The sequence below is a fragment of the Micropterus salmoides genome, unplaced genomic scaffold, assembly GCF_014851395.1.
Source record: "Micropterus salmoides isolate LMB-PRFRI ecotype aquatic unplaced genomic scaffold, ASM1485139v1 Ms_hic_scaffold_18, whole genome shotgun sequence".
In the NCBI taxonomy this organism is placed as follows: Eukaryota; Metazoa; Chordata; class Actinopteri; order Centrarchiformes; family Centrarchidae; genus Micropterus; species Micropterus salmoides.
In genome coordinates, this window is record NW_024040928.1 from 15,657,157 (window position 1) to 15,682,809 (window position 25,653).

A 25,653-nucleotide genomic window follows, 5' to 3' on the forward strand; every position below is an offset into this window, starting at 1 on the left:
TTGTAGAAGTCATTAGCCTAGAGGTTCACATACTTTTTCCACCCCGCACTGTGAATGTTTACACAGTGTGTTCAATAAAAACATGAAACTGTTTGTATGGTATTTCTTAACTGACTGTGTTTGTTTATTGTTGTAACTTAGATGAACATCAGATCACATTTTATGACCCATTTATGCAGAAATCCAGCTAATTCCAAAGGATTCACATACTTTTTCATAGAACTGTATATTATAGAGGGATAAGGACTGATTGGGGATTGAGGAGTAGTGCAAATGAGTTTCACACAGGTGCACTGGATATTAATAATTATGTAAGTCATTTCTATCAAATGTGGATAGATATTTTCCTTTTGTTTAACATGTTTAATTCAAGAAGTTTAGGTCTTTCTCTATATGATCTGTTTTGAAAATATGTGTAAAAGCAGTAAAACATTTGCATGAGAAGACTTATGCTGTGCTGAGAAGGTGGTGATGAAAATCAAGTGGATCCCAGTTTGTCTAAGCAAGCGAAAAAAACTAATCATGAAACTTTGTTCCTGTGTTCAATTAAAAACGAAATTTTCCTTGCTGTTTTCGGTGGGAAGACATTCACATTGAAATCCAAGGAGTGGAAACTACAATTAGATTAAGTCTAAAAAAAAAAAAAGTCTTTATACAGTAAACAAAAGGAAAAATTATTCCCTGCGACCCAGTATAAAATGAAGAACAGAAACAGGTTTTTAGAAATATTTAATAGTTCCTGTCCCATACAGTCATGATAGTACCATCAAGAGTATTGGAACAGCAAAGGAATATTACAAAAAGTTGGAGGAAAGATACAAAACGTTTTTTTCCCATAAATAATTTTTTACATTTCCTCTGTCTGTTATTTGACAGTTCTGACAAAAGTACATTTAAAAAATTTTACCGCTAATGGAGTTTTACATAATTTTCTCTTAGTGTCGACGTTTCCAAATATACACGGAGCACAGCAAGAATTCACAAAAGGACAACATACAGCATGTAAACAGAGACTCAGTTATTGCAGAAAAATACCACCAAAACAGAACACAACAAAAAGCAGAATAGTTTAACGCCATTAAATAAACCATTAACACACAAGTAATCTTATTCTGCTGCACTGTAAATGTTTACCTTTTGCCATGTAAAACAAAAACCCATTAACATTACTTATTATTATGTACCTACCATAAACATGCTACAACTCCTTTACAGAAAAATCCTTTCACATATTCATATTACATTTACATATATTTTTTTCTCTGTCAGGAATTGCCTTTTTTTGTCAAGAAGACAAACATTTGCGCTGAGGGAGGAAAAACATAAAAGTTCTTAAAACCAACAAACACACACATTTAATCTTTTCTTCGTCTTACGGAAACATTTGTGCGTAAAGAAATGAAGACATTAAAAAAGGCATCTTTCAGTTGAAGCCCTTTGTATTTGGGTAAATGACATCAAGGTCTCGTACAAACTCTCGAGGTGAGGGCTGGGGGTAAACGTAAGCTTCGCTCGAAGAACAACATGTAGGGTTTAGAACTTGAAAAGGTCGATAAAGTGCTGCGGAGAGATGGGCATGAGGCAGCTATCTGGATCGTTGGCTGTGCATGGATGGCCACAGTCCTGGAACACAGTCAACAACCACATTGTTAGAGAGAAGGGAGAAGCCAGAGGTGCAGCTATGCACACAGTTCACATACATACAACAACTTGACATGGGACACTGGAGCTGGATGCATCAGCTGTTTGTAAGTTCAAACTTGGTGTAGTCATGATGCAAGTGGAAGTTTACGCATTACTGAACTTAAATCGATTGTACTGCTCAAACTAGCTCTTACAGAAGAGATTACTTAAGCCTGCAATAACTGATTTTTTGGCCACTTGGGGGCAGCTGAAACAAGCTCTAAATACAAGCAACACTTTCCGCATACAAGTTTGATCCATTGTTAAAAGTATTGATTATACCACCTTAACATTACACATCACTGCCAGATGTAACACACTTTTAGAGTATTAGTCAACATTTCTGACCTGTAACTTAAAATGTTGTTGAAATTAGTGACTTAAACTGCTATAGAAATAATAATAAGTAGGCTTAGGGCTGGGCAATATGGGCAAAAATGGTATCCCGATAAAAAAATTTCCTATCATTAAATTATCGATAATTATCACGATACATGTAAAGTTGTTATTTCTTTGAAGTTTAACGGCTGATTTTTCTTCCGGAGTGAAAGTTGAAGAAGCCAGATGGTTAATTGTAGTTTTAAACTGTTCTTTATGGTCAGTATCTGACAAACACCTGACAAAAACAGTGGATCACTTAACAAAGCTGATATAGAACATTCAAAACAATTATGAAAAAAATCTTTTTTTTCAACAAATATTTATGAGTAAAATTAAGTCAAATCTTTTTTCGGCCCCTTTTCCTCAACATAATAAATATCTTAATAGAAATATTAAGTGCTAATTTGTTTGTGATTCAAATGATTTAAATCAAACATTTATTGAACATTTGTTATATTGTTATTAAGGAAAACTGTATTGGTCTAATTATCATTAGTTTTATTGCCCAGGCTTCAAGTAGGCTTCACTCTCAAACGATTACAATTTGTATCAACAACAATCTGAATTAACCAACATCATTGCAGATTTTAAGCAGATATGCCCAGATATGTTAACTAAATATGTATGTTAACTAGAAGATTTAGTAAAATGCCTTTAACTTACATTTCCAAAATAACACAAAACACTTTTACAAAAATTACAAAAGGTCACTTAGATTGCGTAACTGGATATGTCCTGCTCACTCCAAATTTCATAAATAGTACAAAGTTAACACATACATTTTTCTATGTAAGCATATTGTAAAGAAAAGTAATATTTACATTTAAAAAGGATTGGAAGTCAAGCATAATATATTGATTGACTACCTAAAACTTATTTTTTTTTAATTTACAGCCAGTTACAGCTGATTGCTATAAAGAGCAAGAGCTTTAAGTTTTAATAGTACCTGATTTAGTAAAGCAGGAGTAAAAACATGGAAGGACTTTGCACACACATTTAGGGATTTACAAATTGCTGGTGCAACCTGATTCTGGACATTAGTATACACAGAGAAACGTGTGTTAAACTAAATGACAAATGACAGTTTTCTTTCAGACACATGAACTCAACATTCAGAGGAGTTTATGAATCAACTAAAACACACGTACTTTTAAGAATTCTGAGAGAAGCCATTAAAAAGTCAGTGGAAAGAGTGGCACTGTTTACTAAACACACCTCGAGCAAAACATGATGACATCAAGTGAAACGGAGAACACTACAGTGATGAGTTATAAATCAGATCATCTGGGAAACATGAGACAAACTGGCAACTGAAGACACAAAAAGGCATGATGGGACAGAAAGTACCTTGAATAACAAAGCCAGGTGGCAATCCTTAAGGAATCAGGGAGAAGGGGTACCAGGAGAAGAGGCAGGAAGGAAGGGGGACAAGCAAGGAGAGGGATGCAAAGAGGGCGAGATTAAAAAGTATAGGCACCCAACATGTTTGTGGGTAGTAAATAATCACCAGGAGGGGGGAACAGATAGTATAGGAGCAGTAGTTTTCATCCAAATACTGTTATTTTTTTGTACATACATACATCTTTCCACCAGAAGTTATTATCTTAAATTCTGAAAAACATGATCTTTGTCTTACACGTGGTTTAAAGTCAGACCTTGTGTCATTGAGGGCAAACAAGAAATGTGTTTGACCTCTGACTGCCACGTATACATGTACACAGAATCCATTGTATTGGTGGCAACAAGGATTATCATTCCTGTCAGTACTTACTTATATATTTGTATAAACATAACATTATTCTGAAAATGTAGTATTTCACTGGCCTGCTGTTTTACCAGTAAACTGATCAACATCAGAGCCAAATATTTACAGTACAAAGATGGGACTATTAAACACCTTTTTTGCTGCATGCTAGAGACAGATATCAGTGTGATAGGCTGTGTGACTGGACCAAAGTGTCTCGGAGACTTTCCCTGAGTGTTCCAAATGATAATGGATGTTTTGTCTCTTTGACCAAGGAAATACAATGTGTTCTGGTACAAACTTGATAGACTCTCATGTCTGATTTCTGTACAGTTTAAGAAATATCAGGTCTGTGAGAAAAATCTCTTTGAACCGTGCAGGTTTAATTTACTGTACACACACTTCTGCTTCTAGAAAGCTACAGGATACACCACTATGAGGCGATAAAAGCAAAAGCTCAACCAATCAGTAACACTTATTGTGTAGAACATATTGTTTACTTAATGTTTTCCTCCAATAATGTACTGGTAACTTACTTGCAGTCTGATGAACAGTACTGGTTAGTCACATGGTATTTCCCTCATGTTATGAATGTGGTTGTAGGTGTGTTTGTTTACCTTCCAAAAGAGGATGCTACAGTGTTTGCAGAAGTGCAAGGTGTCGCCGTACTGCTCCTTCATCGGATAATGTTTCTGCAGGGTGAAGTACATTAGCTTCCAGTCCACATTATTGCTCTTGGTTAGGACCAAATTCCTACAGAACTGCACATGGATGGAAGGAAACACAATTAAAACACCCAACCATTTAAAACACAGGGGACAGGAATGTAATTATAACTGGAACAAAGTGTAATTAGATATAATGGAGGACAATTTGTCATTAACACCAATCATGAGTGGGTGTTTTTATACAATATGTGTGTGATAGTGTGTGTGTTTTTGAGAGAGCGAGAGAGAGCGAGAGAGAGAGAGAGAGAGAGAGAGAGAGATCATTGTGAGCAAAGTGTGGCAATTCTGCCCTCTAGTGGACAGCAGGTGAACTAATTAGCAGGCATCTGGGGCAGCCATCTTTTTGGAAGCTTAACTGTAAACTACTATTGGAAGTTTTAAGCATCTCCCTTTCAGAATTATTATTAAAAATCACACATTTAGCGGCACATACTCTTTGTCTATGTCTGATAAAAATTAAATATGTTGCTCTCTCACCTGTTTGTCTGAGAAGTGAAAGTAGCAGAGTTTCTTCCACAGCGTCCTGTTCTCACTGAGGAAATGCAGAGTAGGCGTGGCCTGTCCCAGGTTAATGATGTCATACGCATCGGATAACTTGCAGAGGATCTTGTTCTGCATGTGTAGCGGCAAGTCGCTGAAGGACGTGCCACTGCACATTTGCTGGGGAGACAATTAAGAGCAACACATTAATATCAGAGCTGGACTGTACAGACAAACAAAGTTTCAATATTCCTACATCATAGCAGTAATTTTCCACTGAGGATGATGTTTGATTCATACACAGCTGAGCATTAAATGACCAGTTCCAAGAGATTAGTTGTAAATGCTTCCTCCATCCATATTTCATGTTCCTCACTCATTAAGTTTACCTTCTGCACTTGTGGCCATAAAAGCTTTCAGATTTGTAGCCTATTTCCCTTTTTAAATGTCTCATTTACATACTGGCAACTCAAACTGGACCTGGAGGCGAGGCCCAGACTCCGGGGAGCAGACTTTGGGATGGGCTACACACAAGTCACACGCAAGTCACACACACACACACACGTCTCACACACACACACGTCTCACACACACACACGTCTCACACACACACACACACACACACACACACACACACACACACCTTCTACCTTGGGGATCTGCAGGTTATTGAGCTGCTGCTGCCATTTGAAGATGGTCTCCAGTCGGCACAACCAGATGTTGACGTTGCCCACGAGGACACACCTGCCAACGTGAATAGTCAGACTGTGCAGTGTCGAGCTCAGGTCCTGCAGCAGCTCCTTGACAAGGCGCGGATTGTACTGGTCCTCTAGAACTAGTGGAGAAATAAAAAATAAATAAATAAAAAAAGAAAACATACAAAACACACAAAAGACAATCTTTAAGATGAAGTTCAGCAGCCAAAATGTAACATAATGTAACTAATTATTTCCTTTTCCACCTAAAAAATTTTTATAACTGCACCTAAGGAAAATGCAAAGACTAATGGTAGTTTTAAAAAATCATTTATGAATGAATTGCTGAAAATACCCTATTTTTCTGCATGATTAAAAGCCATTACTTTATGGGGCAACACAGCCCCATAACGACGGAGCACACTGGTCCTACTGGTTTTGTGGTTAGGCATTCAGTGCAATAACACTACACTAAACAGTAGTCTGAGAAACAACATCTTCTGGTTGCTCAGAACACTTACGATTTGGTGAAGAAATGTCCTGTCTGTATAAAGCTACTTTTACTAACACAACATGCTACTGACAACTCTAACACCAGAAACAGTGCTGAGAAAATATCTGGCTACACAAGATGTCCACTGAATAAGTAATCAATGTCCGTCTCAGGTCTCCTTACCCTTTCTTACAATCTTCTCCAGTATATTGAAATAGTTTTTCTGTGCAGCTCCACTCAAAGAGGTCAGCTGAGACCTGGCAATCAGCTGGAAAAGCTGTGGGAGAGAGATGGAGTAAGACAGTTAAGAGGAAGAGATGCTTGTGCACGTCGTAGTACAACAGTTTCAAAAGGATCATAAATTAACATGTGTGATCGTCGTCGCTCACTCTCGCAACATAGTTGAATCTTCTCAAGTCCTGAATGGCACTGGAAAAATCTAGACGGTTGAGGGCTTCACCGAGCGTGCAGTAACCATGACGCTGTGTGTTAACATAAAAATACACACTTATATTTTATTAAAGAATTTATGTATTTAATAGCAAGTTAATCCTTCAAGTGAAAATTAATGTGACTGCTGCAGCACTCACTTCTTTTGTGCTCCCTTTCTGCACGTAGATCCATTTATCCCTGAAAACAACTGGACAAGGGGAAAAAAAACAAATGTATTGCAAAGTGTCCTTCCTTAGTATTTTGGTGATATGCAGTACTAACCAGGTGTTTACAAATGTTTGGACTGAGGTGGTGGAAGACATATTTAGATCCTATGCTTAAGTAAATTTATTAGACAATAAGTACAATTAAGTACAACATTAAGTGTTACAAATCTTAGTGAAGTATTTAGGTACAATCAGCAAAATGTACTTAAGGTGCCTGTGAAGATTTCTTGTAAATAAACAAAGGTTATATTTATATTCAGTGTTTCTCACCAAAAAGCACTGTATGCAACTTTGAGAAAAACAAAAGTGTTTAATGCATTTCATCCCTCATCAAACATCTGAAAGGTTTAAATCCTGCATTGTTTACATTCATCTTTACTTTCCAACAGTCTTTCACAATGTTGTACAATGTTGGGCAGTTTAATCTATAACAAGGCTTCATATTTTATAAGATCATGATGCATTTTGTGAGTAAAATCTTAACCTACAAAGCACCTATTTATTATCGCTGTCAAATAAATGTAGTGGAGTATATAGTACAATGTTTCCTTCTGAAATGTACTGCAGTAGAATTATAAAGTAGCATAAAAGGAAAGTCCTCAAGTAAAGTACAAGGACCTTTAAATAATGTAAGTAATGTGATGCTACACAGCATTTTCACAAAACCCTGAAAATGTTTCTGTAATCTGTGCAAAAAAGAAGGTTGAATTCCATTTATGGATGAAAGGTCATGGGTGGATAGTTCCAGCCCTGAACAATGTTTCCCACAAGCTGTCTGTTGGACAGCTGATTGAGACTGAAACTAGTTGTGTTATTAAAAACACGTTCTGGTGTAAATACATGCAAAAGTCACAAATAGCCATTACTGCTGTAAGCTTCAATATGATAATCACAAGTGATAGATTGAATTTTCATTATTGATACCATGAACTCTTCACAAAGCCAAAATTGTGATCATGCTTTGCTGAAACTCACACTGAGATTTGGTGTTATTGTTGTAGAAGTCCTTTTTCCTCTTTGTGGTGGGGAGCTCACGCACGTCTTCAACAAACAGATTTTCTTTGTTGTCACTGCACAGCCTGTTTGGACAGAGGAAGCATGGAAGGAACTTGTTAAACATTGCATGCGGGTGTGACCAGTTCACCTGAAATACAACATAATTACAAACTGCTGTACAGAGTATGCTCTGCTGCAGCGTCCTGGAGCAGGTCTGTGACTATTTACTGACTGTAGTTCATGGCAAGATGGCTCCTAGGCAGTTTAAGTGCTGCAATATTTTGGAGTTAACAACTTAGGCCAACAAATGTCCTTAATGGCTTAGGTGGCCAATGAGAATAAACTAAACAGAAAGTAAATGCGGGGCTAAAATTGGCTAAACTCAAACAGAAACCCAAATGAAACCATGTAAATATATTGGATACAGGTTATCCACGGGTGGGTGCTTGTGAGGGTCTGTGCACATTTCTTGCTATTTTTATTGAATATAAATGCTTTATGACAGCACATCAGGTGTCTTTGCAGAGTACTACTATTGTGACAACTTCTTCTTATGCAAACTTCTTCTACGGCAAATGAAATGAAATCCCATTAACTAAAATAATCTTTACCACAATCGATTCCTCTGTAACTAGGCATTCTCCAATGACCTTTGAGCAACAGATAAAAGGGCTGGACTGAACTAGTAATTGACGGTCACTGAATGCACTCATAATACTTTGGCTGAAGTTGAGCAGCCGACTGGCAACACTACCAACTCAGGGAGCACAATATATGAGTCAGCTGACTGTACTGGGCATCTTCTTAAAGAGTAAGTGGAAGGACTGTGGTCCATTCAACTTGACTGCAAAGTCTCTGGATCTCATATAAAAGCACACTTTTCATCTAAAGCAGATTTATTATAAGGATATACTTTAGAGAATGACTGATAAGATGGTTGCAACAAATACCAAGTACTACAACAGGTCCCAGAGTATATTCAACAGGGTATTTATTCTAATGACAGATACAACGGCAATATTCTGTTCATGAGCTTCCAGAAGCTGGACAAAAATATGTACTTCACACAATCTGAGTGATTTCAACACAGATTCTTTTGGATCAAGAAACAAATTTACTTTTTCCTCCAGCATAAGTGAAGGCATGGCTTTGCTTGTCTGACTGTGAAGTCAACAGATTGGGGCGAATGAGCTCTACAGTAATCCTCCGTCTCTATCCATTTATCCATTTGCACAGGCATACACACAAACACACATGCAAGCACAGTAATCTGTCACAGTGAATTACAAGTGAGGAATGCAATAGCCAGGCTTTTAGTAATTTATTTTTTTTTTACAGTTTGCATGCAGAGCACCAGCCTCCACAGAGCCAATAAAAGTAATCACACAGCAGCAGGAAAGTTCAGAAAGATTTGTGGACATTTAAACTATATCCTAAAATACATGAGCTAAAGGGTTGAGGGTTATGTAGAATGTCAACATGAACAGGGAAGAAAACAAATAAAGCATGTGGCTGACATTTAGCTGTTAAAATGTCTATTACTCACTGTAGATAGATGTGTTCAAGTAGCATTTATTACGTGCTTTGTCAAGCGCAAGACGACTAAACAATCAAGGCAATTCAGACAGTGTCTGTGATAAATTACCACAGAGATGGGCAGTAAAGTGAGGGTCAAATACTGACACTCAACTTTCCAGCACCTGACACTAGTGAGCGAGTGTTTGCAGATAATACGTGACAGAGGTTTGTTGACGTTAAAAGATACATTATGTTCTAAACTACATCCGTAACACTGTGCCAGAGCATTGTGGTGGAACAATGCTCTTCTTTCTTTCTTTCAGGCATACATTTGTTGGTCTGCCAAATGTACCTCCGTCGCATTAAGTCACTGGCCTTTCTGAGTGAGGCTGCCTTTGGAGAGCAGCCAATTTGAACAGATGATGTCATTAGTTATTGTCCGGTGCAGTGTCCTTGGCCTTTTTGTGAAAAGACTGCTGACCAGCTAATGTGGCACTGTGAGGTAATGTTGTTTTTTTTTTTGATCAATAGAAAGGGCAACACTGTGATGTAAAGGAGATATCACCAACTGGTGATGAGATTCTACCAGTAACCCTATCTGCACCAGCAGGACACCAGCGCCCTGCTCACTGTTTAAGTGAGTCTGACAAGTGTAAATAAATTCAGCCTTGTACCTTACAGTCAGTCAAAGCTCTGGTCCATATGAGCAAAATGAGCTATCATGTTCTCGGCAGTCCACATTTACACAATAAAATTTGGCTCTAGCCCATAGTCCTTACTTGGGCAAGAGGCTTCAATGAATAGCTGCCTGTGTTATTTTTTGGATATGATGCTTTAGTAAACTCTCCACATTCCAGGTTTTGACCCTTGACCCCCATGAAGTCAGAAAGGTTAGGGACAACTTGAGAAAAACCTAAGCAAAGACTACTTTAACTTACAACAAAAATCTCACAGATTTCACCAATAAATTGGATTACTGAAAAGTTCTAGGCCTGAAGTTCTATGTTTGTTTGTTTGTATATATATATATATATATATATATATATATATATATATATATATATACACACACACACACACACACACACACACATCATAAATTTGAATACAATACATCTTAATCTTCAAATTGTGCAAAGATAACAAGAGACTTTGACAGTCAGATAAATGCAAGTAGCAAAAGAAATGCTTTGCAAAGAAATGCTAAGCCATGTACAGTATAAACAAACTAATGATGTAAATAGCACCTCACTGCACCACACAACACCCCAACACACATACTTTATGATTTAGGAGAAGACAGATGTAATTAAAAGGATGGATACGACTGGGAACCTCCTCTTTTCTCTCCCTTTATGTGACCACTCATTGCTAGTTGGCTTGCGTCAAAACAGTACATGTTTCCTGCAGATAACAAGGCGAGCTCTCCTCCTGGGAGGCAACCCAGACTGCCCACAGAGGCACATGTAATACAGACCAGAAAGAATTATTATTGTTATTTTTTTTTAGTTCAGCTGCTTTCAACAAACAGTGGTCGTTAAAATCCCAACTTAACTCCTTTGGGATGTTCAGTGTTATAAAAGCACACACACAGGTGCTGTTTCATATTGAAGTTATTCTTGTGTGCTTGATATACGTTACGCCAGTCATGGTTTGTCAGTCAGTCAATAATAAAGCTAAAATATGAACAATTACCTAATACCAGTGTATATATAATGTAAATTTTCAGTTATGACACAGGCCTTTGCAGGTTAAGTCATTTTTACTATTTTAAAATAGGTTATATATTACAACCAGGCTGCATGGCTTGTTTTGAGTGTTTGAGTAAACAACAAGTGTTTGTTTATTGCTTCAAGAGGACAGATTGCAGGAGACAATAATAGATAAGAGTTAGCGGAATACATTTTCCTTCTGGAAATGAGAAACTATGGCTTTTGTACTTTGTGGAAGTTGGAAGATGTCTGACAACCAAGACAACACTCAAAGTGAGCGAGTCAGTCAGCTAGAGTCCACTTTTAAACAGAGATAAAATCTAATCGACTCTTGGCAATACTGGTTTACTGTGGTAAGATACTGAGCAACCTCCAATCTGATGGGCCATTTTGAGTTGCTTAAATATTTTAGTTATTCATTTATTTAAGTATTTGTAATACTAGTGTAGAATAAGAAAACTTTGATGCTAATTTGATTACACTTACTGCTGGGCTCTGAATATAGATTATTTTTGCATGACAGTAATCCTTGCAATCATTAATTTAATAAAACCAAAGGTGAAAAGGTGAAATCTTTATCATATTGTTGACCAATGCAATGACCTTTGTTCTATGGATAATTTAATCAGATAAAAAAGTCCACTAACTAACTTTGTTAGTTTTAAATTATTTTTTAATCTGAATCATTACTTTGGACAACACAAAATGTCTCACATTACGATCAGATCATCAAGATATGATACCACTAAAAGTCAATAAATGCTTATATATATATATATATCCATCCCTAGTATATACTGTGCATGTAGAAATAAATCTAAGCACTGCATAAGAGAGAGAGAGGGCTACTGATGACTATAGGTAATATACTCATTTTATACTTACATGCATGTCACAATTGTATACTGAGGATATAATACATTTTAAAGTCAGTTAAGTCTAATCTTACCTGACAAAACACTGACCCATTAACCATATGACGTTTGACACACGCAGTGCTGGTACAACAATGCCATTAAAGGCTGATATAGATGATGAAGGTGAACAATTATCTTACTCTTTCAAGTCTATTTCTCTGTTGTCATCTTCCAACTCGTGTCCATAGAAGACAATCCTCTTCCAGCCACACTCTGTCTTTGTCCAGCTCCAGCCTGGTGACCTCCAGTCTTGGCCCAAGAAAGGCATTTTAGCAAATGTCCGGCAGAGAGCAGTGAGCAGAGAGGGTCGCTTCCACTCCAAACACCTGGGGGGTCAACAAGATGCAGGATTTAACTCTGTGCTCTGGGTTCTTTGGAAGAAAAGAAAGGATAGGATAGGAAACGGAATACCTAAAGGAGAACTTATAGTCAACTTAATGCTTAATGTTGACACTTAACTAACATTTTTCAAAAATTCTGATAAAAAAATTCACATCTTGAAATTAAAGTTAAGTCAAAAATCTGGTCGCTCAGACTGGATCAGTGAAATTCAGACATCAAAATTTAAGATTAAAACTTGACCATCACAGCTACTTAGGATGAATCAGTCAGACCTCTTCCTCATGTGAGTCATCTGAGAAGGAGAAGTTCACATGAGCCACTGCAAACCTAGGACACTAAATTTGTGAACACTTTTTTGAAACTCCACCAGCTGAAATGACTCTCTGGACATTTAAATTCAGATTTTCAAAGCTATAGTGAGATTTCAATTTTAACAGTGTTTAGGATCTGTTATACTAAGGGAGTGGGAAATGTATTTATTATGGCCTTTTTTGCTTCCATAGTCTGCAGCCTACAACTACATGTTAATATCAGCTTTCTCTGACAACTTCCAAATAAAAAAAAGAGGAGCATTATATTTATTAACGTTGTCTATTTTGATCCTGTTTTTGCGACATTACGGTAGACACTGCGATGCAAAATGGCATACTGAGATAAACTGCTTTAATAACACACCTGACAACGACTATGGCGCATTTATCTTGCGCATTTGAAAAAATAACAGCGTTAGCAAACGTCGTTTTAACGCTTAACAGTAAAAAATGAATATAAGACAAGCTGTCAGTCGGTTCAACACATATAATCACGACAGGAAATACATAAAGCATACCAACACTCTATAACAGAGTTGTGAATTTGCACAAAACGGCTAAACAAACCTTAAGCGACTCGTTTGTTGCACGGTTCTCCTCTGCCTCTGTTTCTTGTCTCCGCCTGCCCTGCTGGAAATATTGACGGAAGTAAACACAGAGCGGACACTGGAGTTCGTCTGCGCCCCCTGCTGCTCTTTGATAGGACAAAACGTCAGTATTTATCTTGTTGCTACCCAGAGTCGCATCACTGATTGGCTCACCCGGCTGTCAATCACGTTCTTTTTTTATCCCATCTGTTTTGATGGGGGTTTCTTCTACACGTGACAGAGGTCTGCGCACATGCACTTATGTTTTGATTTTGAGCTGGCGGATGGGAACGGGGGGCAGGACGGTGGGGGCCCTTTCTATGTGGAGTTTGCATGTTCTCCCCGTGTCTACGTGGGTTCTCTCTGTGTGCTCCGACTTCCTCCCACCGTCCAAAGACATGCAGACTAGGTTGATTGGTGACCCTAAATTGTCCTTAAGTGTGAGTGTGACTGGTTGTTTGTCTATGTGTGGCCCTGCAATGGATGCCTGTCCAGGTTGTACCCCGCCTTTCACCCAATGTCAACTGGGATTGGTTCCAGCCCCCCCCCCCCGCGACCCTGTATGCAGGATAAGTGGTTGACGATGGATGGGAACGGGACCACCGGGCATTTGTATGAGTGTTGATGTTGTTGTTAAGGAACATTTCCAAAACACATATTTTTAAAGTGCTATATTAATTATTATTTTATTAAACAGAAAACTCAGGTTCAGACCTCATTGTTAATGGTATTAGTTTTAGAAGTTGTGGTAGTGGTTTAGTATTAGTATTACTCTGATGTGAGAATTAGGGTTAGCTACCATATTTCTGTTTAATCATCATTATTTCAACCACTTATACTGTAGTGTTGTTGATTGGGGAAGTCTAAGTCAAATCTTAAATCATTTAAAGTCCAAGTCAAGTCTCAAGACTGTTGAAGAAGGAAAGTTGCTCACCTTAAATCTGAGTTTAAGATGGTGTATAAACAGAATTTTGTCAACTCCATCACAACTAGTTTTGAAGCCATTCGTGCTCCAACTTACTCAAGTGTGATGTGCAAACATAAAAGGCTACATAAAATACACAAAGGCTGGACTTTCACGGAAGAAGGAGACGTCTTGTATCTAGTAGTTCAACTTTTGATTGGAAAACTATTTGTATATTCATACATTCTTGATTTTATAATGAGCGAGAAGAGGTAGATGTCACTTTCACAAGTTTTTAAAGAATTGATTGAAATAATAGTGTAAAAACTGTATTAGACAGTCAAGTCAGTCAAGACTCAGCAGTCAAGTCCAAGTCAAATCTTGAGTCCTAATTTTCTTAATGTAAATCACACATAAGTAAAGAGTCTCAAGTCTATAGCTAAGGTATTTCTGAATTTTTATCGGTGACATGACAGAAAAGGTCTGAATTGCTGTTGCCATTAGATAGGCTATATTTATGTTTTGTAGAGCAGCAGCATTACAAATCAAGCATCTATCCAGATTGGTTTATGTGGGGTAATTGTTCCTCTGGGCATTGTTAGTATATGTGATCACAGTGCTGACAGAGGTTTAGTCTGACTGGCCTGGTGACATAGTTGCTTAGCTTTTAACACTACACATCACATTAGGTTCAGTCTTGTTGTTTGATACTGCCCCCTTTAGGCTACATACAGTAAGTTCAAAAGATTTAAAATCACTATGAACAGTGCTACCATAGGCCTGATATACATACAATATTAATTAAAAAAATGGTGTTATATCTATATAGATTTGTATTCCTCTTAATTTGATCAGTTGAATAAGTTAACCAACATTGTATTCGCACCTTGGATTAGACCTCCCGAAACATACTTTCACTGAATAAAGGCAACAATTTCATCCCTATTCAGTCATTGTCCGGTTAGAATCTGTTAACGTGCACCTGGCCTAAGAGATGTGCACACAACTTGTAACAATGAATACATTTAAGAAACAATTTGCGAGTAAGAAAAATAATTAACAACTTTATTTCTAGCAGTTTTCCAAATTTACAGTATAAAACAACACAGACAACGGTAGTGGTAGCTTGAACCTGGTTTGGGTAAAGGGGTGAAGTGATACTGCAGTAATATTTCAGCCTATATGGTGAAATTGACTGAGATCACAGTAACACTTTACACAATAAAAATCCCAAATAAAAGAAGGCTTACAAGCCTGCAGTCAGCAATCACACATTGTACACTGAATCATCAGCTGAATATTAAGAAGTAATTTTTAATTCTGGGAACAAACAAGTGGAAAGAGCAGGACATGACTTGCCATCATATGAAAAATTCAGTCAGGCCTCTGGAGAGAAATGTGTGTTGACAACATGGGTATACCTGAGTGATGTGTATCTACTCACATATGCTGTGCAGAGACATTGTTTTTACAAGAGAAAAACAGAGTGGGTGGTTATCCCGTTTAACACATTGAGTCCACAATTGGCTAAAAGACAGAAAGGGGAAAAAAGTGGTGAAGAGACAAAGCAGACAGAGATTGGGAGAAAAGTGGAGATACAGTTACAACAGGTCACTGGACTTAAGCCTATCAGATTATTAAGTACATTCCTCTCACACAGTACTCAGGGACAAGCTGATTCTTTGGCTGGAAAATAACTACATCCTGCACACATCCTGTGCACAAGTTTTTCTGTCCAGCGGCAGTTAGATTTAATGATTTTTATTACTGTCAACAAGAAACACTCGTCTACGATAACATGGAAGGAGCAGACCTGTCTTACTGACACTCTTTACTTTTGTAACTGTGGTGTGTGTGTGGAAAGGAATTTACACATTTCACATCTCCAGATGAAAGGTGTACATGAAATGTGGGCAGGGATACACTCATTGGATTATGAACTTATAGGCAGATTGGATAAATGATTATTTAAGGGCACGTTCATGCTTATGGTGGTCTGAATGCCTTCCTGAGGAACTTCATATTTGAGTAGCATAACATGAGCAATATCACTGCTCCTAAAATTTTAATCTTGATATGCGTGTCGTTATTTGTGTCTTCAAGTGTGCACCCATGCACACAGTTTTGACATTTAACACAGGTATTAGGAATTCTAAATTGCAGCTCTGTGAAAAATCTGTGTAGAACGTCAGCAAATAAACCTGCTAGTAACATTTACATTTAGCTGACACTTTTACCCAAAGCGACTTACAATTGCTATACATGTCAGAGGTTGCACGCCTCTGGAGCAACAAGGGGTTAAGTGTCTTGCTCAGGGACACAATGGTGGATGGGTCACAGTGGGGAATTAAACCTGGGTCTCTCACACCAAAGGCATATGTATTATCCATTGCGCCATCACCAATGTTTGAAAAATAAGTTTTTGTGTTCCTGTGTGCGTGTGAGGTGGGGCTTTCTGTGGCAGGACAGAGAACAGCTAAGCTTTATGCAAGTTTGAACAGATGCAAAAATGCATTTTTTTGCTGAAATTCGCACACAGTATGCATAGAAACCAAAAGAAAACGGATATAGGCACATAGACACACAAACACACAGTCACAACACACAGTCACATAAAGTCCAGTGGCGTTGTAGTTGATTTATGGTCTGCGATACAATAAATGGGTAAAACGTATCAGTTGTAGGTATATGGCCTCTATAGAGAAAAGAAGGAGTTATCTCAATCAAGGTCTCTTAACTTTTTCCCAGTCTCTGTGGCGTTTTTGCAACTGTACAGCCATTTGATAATCCTTGCATTACGTTCAATAACAGACGTCCCCTGATGTATCTTTTCATGTAACTCACGATCTTGTAGTCCATCGCTGTCACCACTGTTCCTGGAGAAGCCATCGTCTGATGTCGAGACGCTGACACTACGGATGTTTATTGGAATTTCATCTGAGCTTGCAGAGAAGTTCTCCTTCCCCAAAGACTCAATAACCTCACTGTCCAGCCCACAGTACTTGAAGAAAACATCAAAGTCCGCAAAGCTTTTGGAGTACCTGGAGCTGATGTCAGAGTGAGAACGACTGACCCCTTTGCCAGGCCTCCTTTCACACTCAGGGACCGCCAGAAGACCAGCAGATTTGTTCACACCAGCTGTCACCTTTCTCCCAGAACCCCTGTTATCTGTTTTGTGTTGTCCTTCTACTCCGTTCATCCTCCTCTCTGATTTAGAGGTAACTTCAAGTGAGCTACATTCCTTTACTGTTCCCTCAAGTGTGGTGTTTTCCCCCTCATACTCTTTATCTGCTGCCTCAGGTAACGGAACATTTCTGTGCACAGAGCCGAGAAGCAACTTACGGGTTATATTGTGTTTCCGGTCATTTGTTGACAGCAACTCACATTTTTGTCTGTAAAGCAGAAGAGAGTCTCGTCGTTTTTTGGAGCTGGACTGACGTATCTGCCCCGGTGAGCAGATTTGTGCTCCACGTGTAGCCTCTGTTGAGTTACTCCCCATGACAAGATTTCCACAACGGTTTGAGCTCTGGTTAGAAGACCCATTGCTACTCACAGAGGCTGGTCCAATACTGATCACAGGCTCCTGAGCCGAGTTGACCACCTGTTGGCTTTTGACATACTGTAGTTTGCTTGCAGCGAGCCTCTCCACAGCAGTCATGCGTCCTTTTTTCTCATTCTCCAGTTCCATTTGCTTTCGAAGGTATTCTGGACCCTTCCCCAGGATTTTAGTGGTCTCACTGGTTGCCTCCATTGTGGTTTGAATGAACAATCAAATCAGTTGTTCCAAAGAGTGGGTAATCCTTTAGCTTACGGTCTCTTCAGCGTTAGAAGTAAAAAATTCCATTCAAGTCCGTTCTTTGCCTGGGCACGTATCACAACAGGAGACTTCACATTACTCCACCCATTCTGTGCTAGGCTAGTTTTAACCAAACACAAGCCCGTTCAAAGTACACCTGATACATCACAGGGTTTTTTTTCTCGTCTCATGGTGCAAATGCGAGCCCTTTTCCTTGTTGCTCAACACAGGAAAAAATATTACATTATCTCCTACCAAGAAAACTAGCTTCCCTATTTACAAACTAGTCTCCGCTATCTTTTATCGACTCATTTATCAGAGACACTGACTCATCAAATAGGATTGGTGTTCATATTGTGCAATAAATGTTTACCCGAGCCTAATCATGCTGTCTCCCATGGGGATTTTTAAGAGAAGGTAGGTGGTAATTATTATGTGTCAAAGCCATCAAAGCAATATTGTGTAACACTCAAAGAGAAAAGTTTATGGGTTATTGTAAGAGTTTGTTTTGTATTTTGCAGTGTAACTATATCTTACTGAATGACTCCACCAGCGGTTTGAAGACTTGCGCCAGGTCAATTTAGGATGATTACGTGTTGTTTTAAATCAATCCCCCTAGCTCGTCAAAAAACCTGACATTAACTTTATTTTGAGGTTTTATTGGATCTGAAAAGTTACACCCTTAAAACACTCAGAAAACACCACAGACCACTAATTTGACAGGGCAAATTGATGAAACCATAAAACTTTTTTATTTTATTTCAACAGTCCAGTCTCCAGTTTACTGGTTTTCAACAAACAGATGTTCATTAAAGCCCAGTTACCAGTGATAAAGGAAAGCTAGACCAGCTGACAACAGATATGCAGACAATTAGTCAAATAAAAAACATTGGCAACAACCAAACCCTCCACTCCACTTCTATTAATGGGTTTTCTAATATGTTCTCGCTGTATCTTTCAGAGGACATGGGTAGATGTAAATGAGTGCTTAGACAAGAGAGAAGGAAATCAGCATGAGTGTGAATGTATGCAACCTTTGTTGGCTTGTGATAGCTGTAAGATTAAGGTTTGAATGCAATAGATTAAATTAAAGGTGAAAAAATCCCATCAAAAATAAGTAGGTTCTCTACACCCTTGTGTTATTGGAAACATTGAATCAACTAGAAACATCTGTGTATAAAATGAACCTTAAAGATACCAGATCTACTTGTTCAAAAGGCAGAGGGCAGCACTAGAACACATAGAAGGAGGGTCATTAGAATACAGTTTTGCCTATGGCTTAATACTTTATTTTTTTAAGAGCAAACACTACACATCCAGCATCAAAGAGGAGTCCACTCTTATCCCGCTTGTTAGCTTAAAGGCCAACAGAAACCAATGACTTAAAGGCATTTTTATTAATTATTTCAAATAATTTAAGCATTCTCATATTTTCCGGTGTTTGCAAACAATTATCATACCACATCTGTTTTTCGTGTTGATTGCATTTATTCATCAGTTTGATTTCTTTTCATTGGCTGCCCTAAAATCAGAATGAATGGTTCACTTGAGGATTCTGCAGTGTTGTGTCGTGTCATTATTTATTAATCATACAATTACATTTTTTTTTTATATTGTTATTTTTTTAGATAGTCATTCTTGACATATCACACCTTTTAACCATCACTATGACAGAATATTTAAATGTATTGCAGATGAAGAATCTTCCATATTTATTTCTTGCAACAAAGAAGAAAATAACTTAGGCAGTGACAAGTGAAAGTGGTACTGAAAGAGCCCACTCTCGGAAAGCAAACAAAGCCATAAGATCCGGCTTCCTTCAGAGAGCCATAACTCCCATCATTGTGACAGACCCACACTGCTATCCCTAGAGGCATGTTGCTTACATCTCTAATAAAAAGGAAAAATAAGCATCTGAAAATGATCATTTTCATAAATGACTGTCTTTCTGTTGCACAGTAATCACCAGTTTGTCTTGGCTGGACTTCATGTGCAAACCAAATATATAATAAGCAATAAATGTTTATAATATACAGCATGTGTTTAACACACAGATGCACGCGTGCATGTACACACACACACACACACACACACACACACACACACACACCTCCCAAAGACTCTTATGTCACCTTTTTTAAAATGTTAGAGTTGAAACTAAGTGCAGTGGCCGTGTTTACAATCATTTAGCATGTTGTCTGATTGATTAGTGAAACCTGTTTAATTGGAAAAAAGAGAGAAGGAGCAGACTCGCAGAAAGGATGCAGGGGAACAATGAAAACATGAACACTGACACCATTAGTCACTTCTCCCCTGAGCCCTGTCACTTTTATTTTATTCTAAACTTACAGTGCCAGTTGGATAAACATAATCTACACTTTAATGTGACACTGCATCATCTGCTAATTGTGTTTTTATTGAGTCATTCACAATAATTATCACCCATCCTTGAGACGTGAATGAAACTGGTCGACTCAATTAAAAACGCTGTGCAAATTATAAGACATAATTGCTGCAGGCATCTTTTGCTTGCAGTTATTGTTTCAGTGTTATGTAAAGTAACTCATAATAGGTAATTATGCATGCAGGGCTAATTACCAGGAATATAAAGTCACCTCCCACTCAATTAGTCAGTGTCTATCACAAGCTCATTTTACTGTATTTCAGAAAACAACTGTTTTTGGAGGATTGCTGCAGTAGTGCTCATTCATGGTAAGGTTTTAATTTCCTTTTACTTACATGTTTGTAGTCAGATAGTCTGGTGTAGTCAGCACTAGATAATCCTTTCTCAAACTCAAAACAGATCCAAACTGATTTTTTTTTAAGTATTTCATTGTGAAATACAATAAATTTTTTTCACCATGTTCATATTGAAGTGATTAAAAAGACTCACTATAGAATGAAATAATGCAACACACCAGGGATCATAACCACACTTTGAAAGTAATGAGTGCATACATGAAGAAACAAATGTTTTGTGAGTCTTTATTTGACTGGCGAACTCGTTAAGTCTTAAATTCAATTATAAATAGAAATGAAATCCTACATCTCATATTATGAAGTTATCAAGAGTTGGAACTGGAATCAGCAAAGAATCTCTTGGATCAGCCTGACAAAACAAAGGCCTGAATTTTATAATTGTCGGCTTACCTAATGTATATCTATTCCCTGGGCAATAATATTCCTAATCTTTAAGCCCTAATCATTGCCTTGCATAAAAAGTGGTGTTGTTGCTAACACCCTGCTTATTCCTCCATTCACATCTGCACAACCAATCACATCCTATTCTCTTGGCAGCTGCAGTTACCTACCACACATGGTCAGACTGCAATAACAGGAAAAAAATGCTAAACAACACAAAAAAACCCAACAACAACACACTAATAGCATTAATAACAGGCACAGATTGCCTGACAACTCTGTGGATATATAGTAACATCAAATGGAACTGTTCCCCACAGCCAGCTCTGTAGAAGAACATCTGTAATGTGCATCTCTTGAATCCATCATAATGTGGAGCAGATGAAAAGCAAACCAGGGAAATGGTTGTGACTGACTACGTTAAATCAACAAAAAAAAAGAAATTTTCAGCCTACCATGTTTCTTCCCTAAGACAAATATATTATGAAAATATATGCACTCAATAGGACTATGTGACAAATTATGTACTTTCACTTTTTATCATTCTTTGAAAAATGAACAATTATGCACAATAGCTGCAATATCAATATTTTATTTATATATTATATTTCCTAACACCAAACGAGAGAGTGTAAGTTTGTACATATGTGAGGTTTTGACCATAATTGAGGTTTGTGCTATAGTATGCACAATAAAGGTGGAGGCTGATTGTGCTAAGGACTGAACATTGTAGTTGGTTTCAGTTGAAGGAAATACATTCCTCTGTGGCATCTGTCTGAAAAAAGTATTGATAACTTTCTACCGCTTTCTCATGAAATATTCCTGTGTTTTCAGGTGGTGTCATATTAACATTCTATTAAAAAAATATTTTTTTCCTTGTTTTCTAGACTTCAGTGATCGCCATCTTGTGGCATTTGTTTTTTCCTTTCTACTTGCCGACCAGCAGGTGATAGTGATTTGAGTTGATTACTGTGTCTACAAGAAATGCCTGTTTTCTCTCTCTTAACACTTGCCTGAGGAAGATCTTGGAGAGTCAAACGTTGCCTTGACAGGAGAATTAAACTATTTATTTGGAGCTTAACAGTGTGCATACCATTCTCCTCTGTGCCCTGCAATAACGCTATATGCTAATTTGATGTGGAACATTTTTCCAAGATTAAGTTAATACTCTCAGAACAGTTAAGACAGCCATTAAAAACATTGAAACCATTCTTTGCCAAACAGCTTGGCTTATTTTTATAGTGCTGCTTTTTTTCATACAACATATTTATGGAAAACAACACAGCGATTATATACCATATTCTGATTAAATGGAGTTTCCTTTTATCCTTTTTTGACTGTTTTGGGGAAAAAACATTCAGTAAATGTAACAGTTTCATCTGACATGTATGTTTGATGTAATAGTGAGCCAGGAGAACTGATTAATGTAGTTCATTACATACCTTGATACTTTCCTCTTTTCCTTAAGACTGTAGTGTTGTCCAGCTGCGTGTCCATCCGATCGGAAAGGCATTAAAAGCTCCCTGTACAAAAATCCACAGATGTTTTAAGTAATATGTAGACAGATAAATGCAGGATACAACTACCTAAGATCCTAGAAAACCTACAGCTGGCTTTTTCCAGGAAGAACTACCCAGTGAAGTACACCTGAGTTCTAAATTAAGTCGGTGTCTCCCATGCCCACATTTATGTCTGGGCTTAGGTATTTCTTTGAGTTCAGCCGGTAGACTTACTCATCCAGAACCTTTTGTTTTACTTGTTTGAAGTGAGAAAATGTAATTACATATTACCATATACATCTGTATCTTATTGTTAAAGGTGAATCATAAAGAATCATTTAAACCTCTGTCAATGAAACACTGAAGGTAATTTCAAAAAGCAACGTGTTTCTCCAAAATGAATTTTTCTGCTTTAATGAACATCTCTCCGCAATCTACTTGTCCTGTCATCTCTTCTTCATTGCTGCTAAGAAAAGATACTTCCCATCAGTGGCGCCGCCAGAAACTTTGGGATCCATGACAAAAAATCTAATTGGGCCCCCTCTGCGCAGCTGTTGTCACCACATCTCTAGGACCTAACTGTCCCATCAAAAGCTTTACATAACTCTAATTAAAGGCTTTCAACTGTCTTGTTTCTTGTAGGTCAATACTAGTACTAGCACAATATTTACTGCTGGTGATTTGTACATGCAAGTCTGCATACAGTATGCAGTTATTTTTATTATTTGATGCAAGATTAAAAGCCACCATAAAAATGTCCTTAAGGCAATCTTTTACAGTCTCAATGTATTTTTATAGTAAAATTAATTATCTATAGATGTCATTTAACGGCCATAATAAAATCTAAATGAATGTATCAAAGAGGATTATTTTAATATCATCTGTAAATTACGTGCAGGTTGAGGTAAGCTACTCACTGTTTCCAACTGTCCAGCATCCAGTACAGACAGGAGGTTGTTTTTATTTTATTTCATAATGATCATTATGTGAGAAAATAATTTGTGTTTGAATTGTTGTCATTAATAAATATTTCATTTTGTTTTTGTTATGGTAAAAAGAGCAAGAAAGACAGAAATCCCCTCAGACTCCCTGGAATGATGCTAACTGGCATGTCATTAACACAGTGTTGCTCACCTTCTTCACTGGGACAGGGACGCTAGCGGTTATGAGGAGACTGGGGTGCTGCCGACTCATCTGTTGTTAGTCTGCTAAAGGGACAGGGACAATGATTTACTATGAATATTTTGCTAAACGTTTCCCTGCACTGATTAAATGTTGGTGAAATGTAGGCTAACGCCAGTCTGTAGCTAGCTAGCTTATTTCACTGTGGACATTAAGCCAACAGGTTAACACCACTCACAGACTAAAGGCTGGCCACTTTTCTTGGTGAAAAACTGGGTTACACATTGACATCCTTTCCTTCGTCTTTCCTCTCTCTCTTTTCTCTCTTTCTCCTTTTGAAACCAGATTTTGGTTTACTAGGCAACATTGTGATGTCTGTATTTCTGGCGCATCTACTAACTGCAACTAAACTCCGTCACTGATAAGGTGCGCATAGGTAGGACCAAACCATTTCATGCAGATACAGGGGGGTGGTCGGTCAATATGGATGTTTAGTTTTTGGTCAATGGGGATATTTAACTTCTATTGCCAAAAACAAAGAGATTAGTAATTTTATTATTATATTTAAAATACTCAATGATGATGGTTTATATAAATATAATTTGATATTAGATTTTACCTATTTTTTGGAATTGTCCTAACTTTTCCCCCCTACATGGCGCCCCTGCTTCTCATCACTGGCTAATAAGAAGATCCAGGCTAAGTAATGAGTTAATTAGTAACAGGAAGTAAACAAAGAGAAACAGGTACAGCTGCTTACACAGTTTGGTGTCATATCTATGTTGATCTGCTCTGACTACGTGACAAAGCATTGTCTTTGATTTGGCTTCCAGTTTCATTCAAGGGTTTGTCTGTGACCCTTATGATTTGTAGCTGAGCATCACTAGGATGGCTGACTTAATGTATGTACTTTATGCATGTATGTGTTTCGTTGGTAACTGTATCATATACATCATAAACAATGGCATGACAAATGGGGCATATGCTGTATATAACAGTTACACAGTACAGAAAGATGATCATGAGTTGTGTATTTCACACCATGACTGAGCAAAGCGTTACCCAGTATATGATAATTTAATCTTCTTGTAGTCCAGGGTGACCCCAAGCCCAGATTTACCGATGTTGTTGTACATAAAAAGAATGGGTTTCACTAAACATGACGTGATAATGAATCAACTATAGTCAGATTGTGTCTGTAATTCGAGGGATCTGAGAACTTCTGAGAAATAAAATGATAAAGTTCTCCCTGTAACTCTAAACATTTATTACCCTACTTCACATCTTGGATTGACTATTGCAATAAAATAATAGTGAGTGTTACAGGCTAGTGAGCCAGTTTTGCATATGTTTCAAATCATCACAAAATGGTACTTTCCTGTCCAGCAAAACATGAATGTACTATTTACTGGATACCAAAGATTGATCAAGAACAAGTCATCGTAATAAGAATGAACCTGTCGTCTGCAAATATTATCAGCAAAACAGTAAAAAAGACAGAATGGACTTTCTAAGTGTTACAGTATATTATTATATAAGTGATATTTTTTGATTACTGTTACTGATGCATTTATTTGTAAGCAGCATTTTGCTGTTGTTGTTGGTCAATGTTTTTAGTTCTAGCTACACAAATGCATCATATTTTACAAAAATGAAAATGACCATTAATGCTAAATGTGAAAATTAATTCACACGATAATTAGTAGTGAAAAAGTGTAGCAAAGTGAAATGTAGTAGAGAAAGCAGCAGACAATGGAAATAAACAGTACAATACTTAAGTAAATGTACTTAGTTTAACTTTCCACCTCTGTGAACTACAAAATAAGTAGGCCAATAAAAGTTTGATTGGTAAAAGAGGACCTAATAATTGTAACAAGGATAAATATTTTGAGTTTTACACATTTCTCCATAACTTATGGGATGTCTCTAAACTTAAAGAAATGTG

General features: G+C 37.5%; 2 protein-coding genes across 4 annotated transcripts; both read right to left on the reverse strand.

Moving 5' to 3' along the window:
• Positions 1 to 712: 712 nt before the first annotated feature.
• Positions 713 to 23,794, reverse strand: fbxo25 (F-box protein 25). 3 transcript variants are annotated; one of them, XM_038727391.1, is made up of 12 exons: positions 23,721 to 23,794; positions 22,530 to 22,610; positions 12,147 to 12,332; positions 7,839 to 7,942; positions 6,795 to 6,844; positions 6,594 to 6,686; positions 6,388 to 6,481; positions 5,667 to 5,851; positions 5,014 to 5,196; positions 4,426 to 4,569; positions 3,412 to 3,438; positions 1,511 to 1,623 (listed from the first exon to the last, which is right to left on the reverse strand). In XM_038727391.1, exons 2-12 carry the CDS (start codon positions 22,598 to 22,600, stop codon positions 1,534 to 1,536), a joined length of 1,227 nt encoding a protein of 408 aa, XP_038583319.1. In that variant the 5' UTR covers positions 22,601 to 22,610; positions 23,721 to 23,794; the 3' UTR covers positions 1,511 to 1,533. The 3 variants fall into 3 exon arrangements, with proteins under 3 accessions (XP_038583317.1, XP_038583318.1, XP_038583319.1); XM_038727389.1 differs by lacking the exons at positions 22,530 to 22,610; positions 23,721 to 23,794 and adding an exon at positions 13,227 to 13,289 and having other exon boundaries at positions 713 to 1,623; XM_038727390.1 differs by lacking the exons at positions 3,412 to 3,438; positions 22,530 to 22,610; positions 23,721 to 23,794 and adding an exon at positions 13,227 to 13,289 and having other exon boundaries at positions 713 to 1,623.
• Positions 15,187 to 18,177, reverse strand: fam110c (family with sequence similarity 110 member C). Its single transcript, XM_038727392.1, has one exon. It carries the CDS (start codon positions 17,899 to 17,901, stop codon positions 16,870 to 16,872), a length of 1,032 nt encoding a protein of 343 aa, XP_038583320.1. The 5' UTR covers positions 17,902 to 18,177; the 3' UTR covers positions 15,187 to 16,869.
• Positions 23,795 to 25,653: the final 1,859 nt, after the last annotated feature.

What these genes read in the sequence shown, in the direction of transcription:
- fam110c (XM_038727392.1), bottom strand. Translation starts at nt 17,901, where the DNA reads ATGGAGGCAACCAGTGAGACCACTAAAATCCTGGGGAAGGGTCCAGAA.
- fbxo25 (XM_038727391.1), bottom strand. Translation starts at nt 22,600, where the DNA reads ATGCCTTTCCGATCGGATGGACACGCAGCTGGACAACACTACAGTCTT. An exon ending in AGAGAAATAGACTTGAAAGA is followed by an intron (nt 7,943 to 12,146) that starts GTAAGATAATTG and finishes CTGTCCAAACAG; the next exon opens with GCTGTGCAGTGACAACAAAG. An exon ending in TTCACTTCTCAGACAAACAG is followed by an intron (nt 4,570 to 5,013) that starts GTGAGAGAGCAA and finishes ATCCATGTGCAG; the next exon opens with TTCTGTAGGAATTTGGTCCT.